General features: G+C 38.5%; 1 protein-coding gene across 1 annotated transcript; it reads right to left on the minus strand.

The window, feature by feature from the left end:
* Positions 1-735: 735 nt before the first annotated feature.
* Positions 736-10,564, minus strand: PLK2 (polo like kinase 2). The gene is made up of 14 exons (XM_044063802.1): positions 10,317-10,564; positions 9,920-10,027; positions 9,685-9,801; positions 9,378-9,507; positions 8,430-8,517; positions 7,696-7,791; positions 6,722-6,920; positions 6,050-6,197; positions 5,571-5,668; positions 4,881-5,022; positions 3,711-3,951; positions 3,479-3,608; positions 2,270-2,380; positions 736-1,481 (listed from the first exon to the last, which is right to left on the minus strand). Exons 1-14 carry the CDS (start codon positions 10,509-10,511, stop codon positions 1,290-1,292), a joined length of 1,995 nt encoding a protein of 664 aa, XP_043919737.1. The 5' UTR covers positions 10,512-10,564; the 3' UTR covers positions 736-1,289.
* Between the last annotated feature and the right edge of the window lie 1,463 nt (positions 10,565-12,027).

Below are 12,027 nucleotides of genomic sequence, written 5' to 3' on the forward strand. Positions count from 1 at the left end.
ATGGGTTCACCACCCCCCTATTTGTGGGCTAATCCGTGCATCAATTAAAAATGCCTCCATCTTTAAACCAGGTTTCAACTAATGTGAAAATGTCTGGTTTGCATTGAAGATGGACCACTCAGGCAGTTATTACTGCAATTTTAGAAAGCAAACCTGAGATTTTGAATAAGGGACTGATAAGGGTATGGGGAGGGTGAATTTTCTAGAACGGGGAAGTGCTTCAAGTTAAATGTCAACTGAACTTATTTGGGAAGTGCTTCAAGTTAAATGTCAACTGAACTTATGAAAATGGAAATATCTTCAGGAGTGTTAGGTACTGTGGAACTGGGGAAGAACTACTTTGTTTACAGGGTTAAAATATATGCAATTTAGAGAAAGGCACAAAAGGAAAGGACAAAATAGGTTTGGGAGGGCTGACTGTGAAGTGGAAAAGTTGGAGCATTTGAATGCAGTTTGGTAGAAGGGGATCGGACAGGGATACAGAGGAAAGGAAACAAACCAAGGAGTGAATGAAAACATTTGAGATGCTACTGAATATTGGTGCTGTAGGGAAGAAATTGAGACTGAACTAGAAGTGATTGTTTAGGAAATGATGCAAGAGTGTGAGAAGGATAATGTGAAGTCTATCCACTTTGCTGCTAAATGGATTGATAAATCTTGGGAAGGAGTACAATGTAAAAAATACATACTTAGAACTTACTATAAATAACCATGGAAAAAGACTGAAAAGGAAGATAAAGTTTAAAACAAACACTTTAATAATAAATAATAAATACTGCACTTCTGACCGTAATAAATTAGTCACAAGGAATGCACTTATCCAGCCACAAAATGTGGGATTATTATTTGTTTAGCCATGTGGACATATGGCCATAGTTCACAGTTTAAGCCACAAGAACCTGTGGCATTCACAGTTCTAAGACCAGTCTGCACTTTCCCTGCTGGGAAAGTTCACAGTTCAGTCCTCAATATATGCTCTCTATGGAGCTACATTGTACTACCCCACTTTGTTGAGTCCCACTTTCAATTCAAATGTCCAACACGAATACCACAACTGTAACATTTCTTTCTATCCAAACACTTCAAAATTCCAACAAGTCCAACAAAGCAGGATTTTAATAAACTACTGTCTGGTTCCAGCCCAGCACACCAGAGGAATGTCCACTGAACCTGTCGTACCACCTTCTCCTGCCAGTGTCTACGTTCGGTTCCCACCATCATTTTTGCAACAGTTCTCACAGTGTAAACATCCTATCAGTTCTGCACAGCCCAAGTCCTTCCTTCCCATTTCAGTTGCATCTCTGTAACAGCATATTTAATGCATATTCCATTCTGTTCTTTAGTTCCACTGAGCACCCAGACATCAAAAGTGTAGTCAAACGGAAAGTCGTTGAAAGTCTGTCCTCATTTATGTAGGTCAGAAGATACTCCTCGTTTTGATTGCATACAATAATTTTTGTATGGTCATGATAAAAGTTCACCTACAAATAAAAAAATGAATAAATTAACATCAGACAATTACAGCTGCACAGAATGTGTACATTTATAGCAAAATGGTATAAAGTCATTCATGCTTCAGTTACTGGCTTCAACATGAACATTTACAGAATATTGCTATAAACATTGAGGCTACATCTCAGCCTATTCAATGACCCGTTCTTTTCTATGAAAAAAATCCAGAGACAGAGCTCTCCTACATACAGGAAGTGACATCTTTCAGAGAATATAAAGTAACAAAAACTAATGTAGTTACAAACAGCCTGTTTAGACAGCATTGATTGAAATTCAGCACAGGAAGCAAACCAAAACAAAATGATCTGCTGCATTTAGCACAGACCTACATGGCAGGCAAGAATTACAGGAGTGAAGCACCACACTACTGACTTTTAAGGAACTGAGCACATGCATGCACACAAAACTAAAGCTGTGTGCCTACTAATAAGCCCACAACAGTGAGCCATACATACAAAAGCTATGTGCTATATACTAAATGGTCCTGCAAGGTGCAAATTTCAGGGTGAATGAACCTCAGACATGTTCATAACTGGCTTCCCCAAAAGCAAAGGGAAGCTGCCAATGGGCTCTAAATGGTTTCCAATTAACAGTTCATCTAGCATCAAGAATAGCCTTATTACCCAAACTCAAAACTGCTGCATAGGAAAATCCATAGAACTGTTGCAGAGCCATTTCTGATGCTCAGGAAAATGAAAACTACAAACACATAAAACAACCAATCAATTAATTTAGGATTATAGGAAAATTTTTTTACCTGGAAAGTGCCATCATTGAAAAGCATTAGGAGTGCCTGATCAGACTTCAGCCACTGAAGAAGGTACAGTCTTGGTTTGGAAGTATCCATTATACTGGGTAAATCCCCTCCCTGAAATACAAAAGATAAGAATTGACAAATTCAAACAAATAGTAATTGTATTAGTACAACTCAGACAAATTGTATTAGTACAACTCAGATAAATTGCATTATCAGCCAAGTTCATGCAGCCCTTGACAGCACACTTCCCTTGTACACCCAAACTCTCTAGTGACTTTGAGAAAATATTTGACTGCCACTACAGGTCTCACTGAAATATCTGGCCACTGAGGGATAATCAATTCTTGGTCTGTGCAGCACAGTACTGCAAATAGCTTAATACATCAATGCCAAACACAGTTAAGGGATACAAAAAGTGTGAGAAAGGGGGTATCAAAGACATCTGCTGAGCCCCAAGAAAACTAATCAGAATTCTTACACTATTTTTACAGTGCTTGCCAAATGGTAAGCCTGAAAAGGCAGAAAATGTGTAAGTTGCCACAAATATAGTGACCAACACTGGTCACTTAAAGGGTGCATAAGAAGCAAAGTGGGAAGGATTGGGCATCTGCATCTTTAGTACTATATACATACTAGATTTATACAATTTTCCATCTATGGCCAGATGCAGATGTTCTCCAACTCAAGTACGTACAAAAATCAAGCTTTCTCCTCTCCTTCAGGTTTGGTTCAAGATGTTCCCATACCAGTCTTTTCCATTGCCCAATCCTGTACTTTTTCCTCAAAGTTATAGCGGGAAAGTTGCAGGTCAGACTTTCCACAATTTAGGGTGCTCTACCACACCAAATCTATTTGTACTTAATTCATCTAGCAAACTGCACTACTACTCAACTTCAAGCTCCTCACTTGTTCTATACATGCTACAGTTTGCTGACCCCCTCATGTCCTAGTAAGGCAAAGAAATACAGCTGAATGGGGCAGCATCAATTTTGTCACACCTACAAGTGTCCCTTCAACAGTTGCCACACTCCAGTCTACTCAGAGAAATGGCACAGAACAAAGTCCATGTCTTGAATATATCAAAATAAATATTTAAAGAGGAGCAAGCTAGGTGACGCTAATTTACTTCCTCCATGTGAGGAACTGCTGTCAGCTAATGCAATTATACCATATAGTTTAAAAAAAGGGAAAAATGTAAAGCTGACTTACATCCATCAAGTTCTCTTCCATGTAGTGTGCAAAGTACTTCAAAATGGTAACTTGACCAATCAAGTGTTCTGGAGCTTCTGTCGTTGAATAAATGGAACACTGACCAAGTTCAGCATAATAATGGACAGTTCTGGAAGGAAAAAAAAACTCACTTAACCGAGAAAATTAATTTTAAGTGTGCATTTAATGCTACAAATCATTGCTTTAGTTATAAAACAAATGTGCAACTAACTTTTTATCTGGAAGCAGGCTCATGTGTGTTCCATTGTTGAATAAAACACCAACAGTGTGGTCAGACAGCTGATAACCAAAGCCATATTTATTGGAATAGTCCACCCACTTTGTAACCCACTGAAAGGCATCATTCAACTGTTCTTTTGGCATACAGTCTACTTCTGGCATATTTTCAAGGCAGCCACGAAGTACTCTGGCAACTGTATCTGCAACATTTCCCATTGTACTATCTTCAAGACCTGTAAGACAATAAAAAGGAATTTTAATGAACAAATCTTTTCATTTCTGCAAATATCTGACAAGAATTCTGCATTATCTGTACAAATGGTTTCATAAAATCTGCAGATGCTGTGACATTTTCTGAATGGAGAGAACTACTTGTTTCCATATCAATACTACTGAATGTCTGCCCCAGTAGCTTAAAATACTTAGAGGAACGCTGCTGTGCATCCCCAATATCCACTGAAAAAAGCTCATGTTTCTGCACTTCCATTTTCTTTAGCCCACCATCAAATCAGACCTCTGCCCCACTACAAAGGCATGCCCCTGCCATACATTTGTTAAGTCTGCAGTGGACACTTCCCCTCCAATAATTATAGGGCAAGGACAGTGCAGGACACTCTAATGTCCCAGACAAGGCCTTAAGAACTCTGAAATATTTGACAAACAGAAAAACTACACCAAGTTAACCACCCCCCAAAATACAGTGTATTATGCAAGAGGTGAACTAAACTATGCAACAGGCAAAGAAATTCCTACACATTAGGTTCCACTAAACATAAGGCATCAGAGCAGACAGTATCACACCACTCTTTCCTACTGGATCTCACTTTGCATAGCAGGTTGGACAAATTTGCATCAGTTACTTTTCTTGGAAGCAACAAATTCACTTGCATGGTACAGGAGTACTCACACCACACTAAACATGAAAGTTAGGGGCAACTACAAGCATTAGTATCACTACTCTACAAAATAATGTAGAGCTGAAAACCTTCGTAAAAAGCATTCTTCCCAGAGATATTTAGTGAGGAACGGATTTTAAAAATTCATTAAAAATCAGGATCAAGGTAAAAATGCATGCTAGTTAGCCAAGTACATTCCAAAAATATGTTAAATCACAAAAATAATGCATACTAGCCAGATGAGTACCATGACCTTTAGTACTTACATTCACTACTGCTGCTGCAGCTTCCTAAAGTACCCCTCACTATCATTCGAATAGTATCTTTCATTTGCCGACTGTCTTCCTTTGCCAACCCGCTGTGCTTTACAACTGATGCTGTGGAAGCTTTACCCATTACTGTACAGTCCTGAAAAACAGAAGAAAATGTTATCAGAAAAAGAGTTCCCTTAAATGGCCATTGCCTTCTATGTTTGAATACTACTGAAAATGCTCAAAATCGGGAGTAGGCTCAAGAAGTGATAACAGTCGGCAACAAGCGCTATAGTCCAGTCCTTGTGAAATTCAATTACAAGGCTGGCTGCACTGCTAACGATGCAAAAACATGTCAAATGCAGAATTACTATAAACTGGTGTTCTATTGCAGGGGAGAATACATCATGGAATCAGACTCAAGCCAGGAGAACTCTGGATGGGGGACTTGCAAAGCAGTACCCCAGAGACTAAACAAATACTAGGAAAACCAAGCTGCAGTAACAGGTCCATTAAATCTATTCCAGCAGCCACCAAGGAAGGTTTACAATTTTATTATAGACTTGGCAGAAAATATTATAGACTTGGAAGTCATTTTTTTGCAAACGCAATGGATCCATTTTTTTTTTTAAAACAAGACTGAAAATGAATATAGAAGTTATACAGTTTCCAAGTACAGGTTTGCATGAAAAGGGCATTACTCACTTCATCTGTTCTCTGACGAAGAGTTTGCTGACTTATGGACGTCCTCTTTAAGTCACGTCTAAGTCTAAAGATTTCATCATCATCTTTTGAAAGTTTATCTAAAATGATAAAGTGGAAAAACATTTTAGCAATAGATTGGGGACAAGAATGAAAGTGGAAATTAGCTTAGTACACAACACACTCAGTATGTTAAGTCAGAAGTATAAGATAATACCATTTAAATTACTGTTTCATGAATCAGTGTATATAGAAGACTACACATAGCTTGCAGTTATGCAGCACATTTACTCATTTCTTATTCAGTAGGTGGGACAGTCCGTAGGACAGTCCTTGGACCGCAATGACCTAGTACAAGGGCACAATTACAAAATACTGTACAAAATCTTGTATACAATGCTCAGTAACTGCATGAACAAAGTTTCTCAATTTGAGCATACTGCAGAGAACATCAGTATTAAAACATACAAGTAAATACTTACGATGACCGTCTAGATACTTGACTTTTTCCTTCTTCCCACCAAAGAGAGCTGCAGCAGCTTTTTTGAAGAAATTCTTGGCTGGACTGGAGAGATGGAAATCTGGTGCAGTGTGGCAACAGCTTGATGGTAGCCGCTCAGGTGTAAAACCCTGTCAAGAAAAAACATTTGACATATTAAAGTAAACAGTACAAAATGGCTCCCAAGTACAAGCTCAGTTATGAGAATTGAGACCAGTTACTACTCAGGAAAAATCTAGAATAAAACATGCAGTATTATTGAAACTGTTGATGACCACTACAGCTGGTGAACAGCAGACTGCTTTTGATCAGTCAAGGACATGACTATAGAGAAGACCAACTGCCACTTAATATGTGCCATCTGTGATAAATATTTTGGATTACTTTGACTAAGCAGTTGTACAGTAAAGAAATTACAAAGTTCACATTCATGCAAATTCTGTGCCAGTTCTGAAAACTTCCAAACTCACACTCATGCTAAAGTCGACAGGCGTACTGGACACAAGTTTGACACACTCGTTTTAGATTGAAAAAGAGATCCATGGAGTGCTGCGAGTAGTAGCATTAAAATCTAAAAGGCTTCTATTATGAAAATGAAACAAGTGAACTAAATGATACATAACTGAATACAGCCCAGGCAAAACAGGAAGCATACCTGTGCAAAGAAGTCGTGCTGTACAAGCTCATCTAATGTAGGCCGGTCCTGTGGATTCTTTGATAACATGTAAGCTATTAAGTGCTTAGATGAAGAAGATAATGATGAAGGCATTGTGTATCTAGCTTCCCTTATGCACCTATATGTTTCTTTGAGATTTGTGGTTTCAAATGGAGGCCTCCCCAGCAGCATTGTATACCTAAGAAAGAAAACAATACAGGTCATTAGAAACAAAAGCATGCTAACTTCCTCAAAATGAGCTCTGTCCAGCAGTCCACTTCATAAATCAAAGCATGTTTTGCCACTAATTCCAGGGACCCAACAGGTTTTGCTATTAAAGCCTAAGACCCATGTCAGGTATATATACAAGAACATGATGCCCCCTTTCCCCAAATGATCCAAAGATAGCCTTTAAGAAAAAGCACATGTATTTCTATTGGTAAGAGATTGTCAGTGATGCCAGCAGATATATGAACATAGATGCCTCTGCAGGCATAGAAGTGCCAGCTGATATAGGTTCATAGGTTAGTACTAAGCTAACTGCTCTTGCGAGCCATTTTAAGCCTAGCCAATTATACCTTGTGAGACTCAAACCTTGCACCTTGTGTTTGTAAGGCAAACACCTTAACCATTAAGCCACCTTCCTCTATTGAGGCCAACATGGTTTGCAAACGCTGTGGCTTCTACTGAAAATTGTAGAAGTATTTTCCCCACCACAGAGCTGTAAATACCATTAAGCTTGAATGTTAAAGTCCTTCCTCTTGCCTTTCATATATGTAGGACTGTATGCTTCGACAGCTAATCATTTGAAAATAATCAATAATCACCAATTCACACCCCATGACTTGTGCATCAGATATGCTTACAAGTAACAGAATTAATATCAACAAAAACAAGTTTGTCTAGTTTATGCAAAACACTAAAGTAATGCTACATGATTAACTAATAAGTCATCTTTTAAGTTTCATACTTACATTACACAGCCCAATGCCCAGACATCAGATTCGCAGCCATGGCCTTGTTTATTGAGGACCTCTGGGGACAAGTAGTTGGGAGTACCACAGATTGTTCTGTAATAAAAAGTGAGAGAAAACTATTAAAGAATGGCAAATCAGTGTGCTGTCCAAAGATAGCAAATCAGTGTGCCAACCTCTTGCAATGAAGTTTACCCTTTATGCTCATCTTAGCCTTAAAATGGTGGAGATCCTGTCGCAGCTCCTGGTGTGTGTGTGTGTGTGTGTGTGTGTGTGTGTGTGTGTGTGTGTATATATACACACATATACATATGTATATGTAATATATATATATATATATATATATATATATATATATATATACATATACACACACACACACACATATATGTGTATATATGCACACCCACATACACACACACACACACACACACACACACACGATTGTCACACTCTGAACCACTAAACAGATCCAGCTCCACTCAAACTGGCATAATGAGAACCTAAAAGAGAACAATGGTAATCTGCAAGTCAAGGACCCCTAAACAATTCATGGCAATTCTGCCTGACCTTTTAAATCATAAGAAGCCTAATAAATCATCAAAAACAGCAAACAACTTTGCCATCTAACCATAGTTGCATAACTGCATCCATCCAACACAGTATGCCAGCTCACACATTCAGCTATAAAAGGTGCCACCTACAAAGTTTTGCAGAAATATTAAAATTGTTACCTTCGCCTGTTTTCCAGGGGTTCCAGTTTTGCTGCCAATCCAAAATCTCCGACTTTAAGTTCCATTCCCTCGTTGATAAAAAAGTTACCTGTGGGGAAAAAAAGGAATATAAACTTGAGCCACACATCACAAATCAGACTTGTTCTTTAAAAAGTGTCTTCACACAGACATTGTCTGGAACGTTAAGATATTACATTGCTGCTAATTGGATGCGATCACTTTTTATAGATCCTCCACTACTGAAGACATCCAACAAACCAGTACATTTTATATTAACTGCACATGTACACACATCTGCTCAAGACAAAAGCTGCACATCAAGACAGCTTCCTGCATGGCTGGCACAGGCTGATGCATACAGTGCTCTTTGAAACTATACAAAACCACATATTTGAAAATATTCTTGTTTAGCGGTACAACGCTAAAGTTCAAAGGTAATGAACTGGAGTCCTCCACCCACATGTATGTAAAAAAAGTTAAGCAGAACATAGAGCTGTTGGTAAAACAAGTTTACCAAGAGCAACACACTGCTCATTTTGCGGTACTTGGAAGGCAGCGACAGTCATGTATATGCTTTGGCAAAACATTCACGACATCAAAAACATTCTAAGACCACTACTCATTCCCCCCAACCCCCATAGAAAACCAAGATAGGATTACTGTTGTCTTGGTTGCAAAGCCCCCCCCCCAAAAAAAAGCCAACCACCACTTTAGAGAATACCAATAAAAATCAAAATGAAACTACAGCAGATGAAAATGTGAAGTCGGCAATATTACATTTACAGTTAACCATTTTAAACAAGTCCTCTGCTTAGGAAGCATGCCAAGACATGTTCACACAAGAAATCAACAGTAGGAGGAGGTAGATAGGCCCTTAATGGTTACAATCCGTGACAGATGTATAACAATTACTAATGTGTCTTATCGAAAACTGAACAAACATTTTACCTAATTTGAGGTCTCTGTGTAGAATTTCTCTCTCATGAAGGTACTTTAATGCTGAAATAATCTGTCTGAGGTAGTACCGCACCTCTGGTTCTGTCAAAACCTTCCTCACTTTCAATACGTGCGCCATAGACTACAAAAAAACGGAGACAAAGACAAATTAGTCATCATATTGTTTTGTAAACAACAGCTTTCAACCAATAAGTGACAAATGCAAAAATAATCAGGGACACAAATATAGGCACTATTAACTTTAGACATTGACAGAAGAGAATACAAATATACATGCTCGTATTCTACAGATACTCACCCTTCTACTACAGAATTCTAGGAGAATATAAATATTTTCTTGATCTTCAAAGTGATGATAAAACTGAACTACGTGCTTGTGTTGAAGTGTTTTGTGCAATTCGATTTCTCTTTCAATCTGTAAAAAGATTATAGATGAGATTTAAAACAAACATACAAACCAATCAATCTTTGCACTAGAAATCCCAAACGAATTTATTTTATTAGCATGAACAGAAAATCAACCGAACACGCACCTTCTCCCTTTGATGAGGTTTTGCCACTCGGGAATGAGGAATGATCTTTGCAGCGTAGACTTTATTAGTTTCCAGGTCAGTCATCTCATAACATTTGGCGAAACCACCCTGGAATACAAAAAAAGATCACATTATTAAAGGGGGAAATCACTCCATTTTGTCTAGACATTTTTTACAGGTTCGAGTCGCATTTGCTGAATATTGTTCACAAATATTATGGCTGGACAACCGCTTATTCCATTGCAAGGCAAACAACCAAATTGATAAATCTCAGTTTTCGGTCCAGGTTTTACCGGTAATACAGGAAATCTATCCCAGTTGAATCCAATTAACACTTTTCCCCACATATGTATCCATCTCTAACAATCCAAAGGTAGTACCAGCAGCTGTTATTTACCTTGCCAAGTACTCTGCCTCTGCAGTAGCATTTCCCAGTACTCGGGTCAGAAATAATCCGAGACGTTTCAGAAGCCATAGCATGTGTCTGCTCCTCATTTTTCTTCTTTTTCAGTTCACACGATTTGCTACGTCCCTGTTCACACATTTTGTGATTGCTGCTAGACTGGTGAGTTATCGTTTTCAGTAAATCCATTTCCTACTACAGCTCCTAGCGGACGAAAACACCCATTAAGTTACCAACACACGCAGTCGGCTTGTTATACACTTTGACGCACCGCCTTCTGCAGTCTGCAACCAATCACAAAGTACTATCCTCCCAAATATTTCTCATGGTACCACCTTCTTCCGAAGATGATTGGTTCTTTGGCTTTTCCTTTCGTCTAATATCCCAGCCAAGTCCCACCTTCCGCCCTGCCGGTGGGCAGGTGTATGCTTGCAAATTTTCTGTCAATGAACTGCTGCAATGCCTGCTGCAAGCCTTGGGGCGTGAGAAATTAGTGAAAATAAACTATAAGCAAGTCGAAGAAATGATGCGAGCAGCAAGCAGCTCATCCACTGTTAGCGTTGGATGGCTCCCCAAACGTTAGTAACATAATTTGGCCACGATATCTGCTATGTATATACGTACCAGGCTATGTGTATCTGTACACACAGCCATACAACATTACAATTTCTTATTACTTGCTAGACTCCGTGTTCTAGACCGGGTTAACCATATTTTTCATCAATTTTATGAAAAAAAAAATCGTTCTCATTAAAAGTTGCTCACTGAGGCCGTAGAAGCAAATGCCTTTGTTTAGAGGGTGTATGATGTACCGACTCCTTTTGAAAGAAATATTCTCTATTTATTAGGTGCAATAGAATGCTAAGAACCAGAAGAATTCACAGTCTGGAGGTTTGTATTTTAGGACATTAAATAGGGCAAGTCATACTCAGCTCATGTATCTAGTCATCTTTCATAAACAAGGCATCCAGTGGTCTAATGCTCACAATTGGCTAAGTATTTGCGTATAATTTCGGTCGATGCAAGTTCTACTTAACTTATCATTAATATTATTATTATTTTCTGACAATCTATGTCTTAAAGACATATTCATACAAGGGTTGCTTTTCCGGAACACGACTCCATAGTCAGAGACTTTTAGAGTTAAATGCTTAGTAGGACCCCCTCCCCCAAACACACAAGCATACACCTAGTTCCCACCATGTGCAGCAACAAACCACACACTTGCTATGGTTTTCGGGGACCTCTCAGATTTTGCCTTATCATTTTGCTGTGCCCTTCGTAGGACTAATTATCTTTTGTGACAAAATACTGACGACTAAGATCATAAGAAGCTATATTAATACAAATATAATCAAACTTCTTAACATTTGAAGGTATTAAAAAGTCACGGCAGAGGGTCAGAAAGATGGAGGTTTCTTTCTCATAATATAATGCCTTCTGGTTGCATATCTCATACAGTTTTTTGCGGAGAGTGGGTAAAAGCTTAGTTCAGTTACTTCATAATGCTATGTTCCCCTTAAACGGGTCAAACTTTATGAAGAGAAGCAATGCATTTAAGAGGGAGGGGCAAACCTAAAACCAAGGGACATCTGACTAATCATATAGCAGTTGTGTGACAGAGTTGTTACTATTTGAACAGTTCTCAAAGTGAACATCATTAATACTTAAAAAAGTGTCCCTGATCTGCAGAAAAAGATGTTGA

This window comes from Protopterus annectens, chromosome 2.part2 (assembly GCF_019279795.1).
Source record: "Protopterus annectens isolate FY-2018-M chromosome 2.part2, PAN1.0, whole genome shotgun sequence".
NCBI classification, from domain to species: Eukaryota; Metazoa; Chordata; order Ceratodontiformes; family Protopteridae; genus Protopterus; species Protopterus annectens.

Coding starts and splice junctions, on each gene's coding strand:
- PLK2 (XM_044063802.1), bottom strand. CDS start 10,511: ATGGATTTACTGAAAACGATAACTCACCAGTCTAGCAGCAATCACAAA. Junction 9,508..9,684: donor TAGAATTCTGTAGTAGAAGG/GTGAGTATCTGT, acceptor GTTTTTTTGTAG/TCTATGGCGCACGTATTGAA. Junction 6,921..7,695: donor TGGGCATTGGGCTGTGTAAT/GTAAGTATGAAA, acceptor TTTCTTTCTTAG/GTATACAATGCTGCTGGGGA.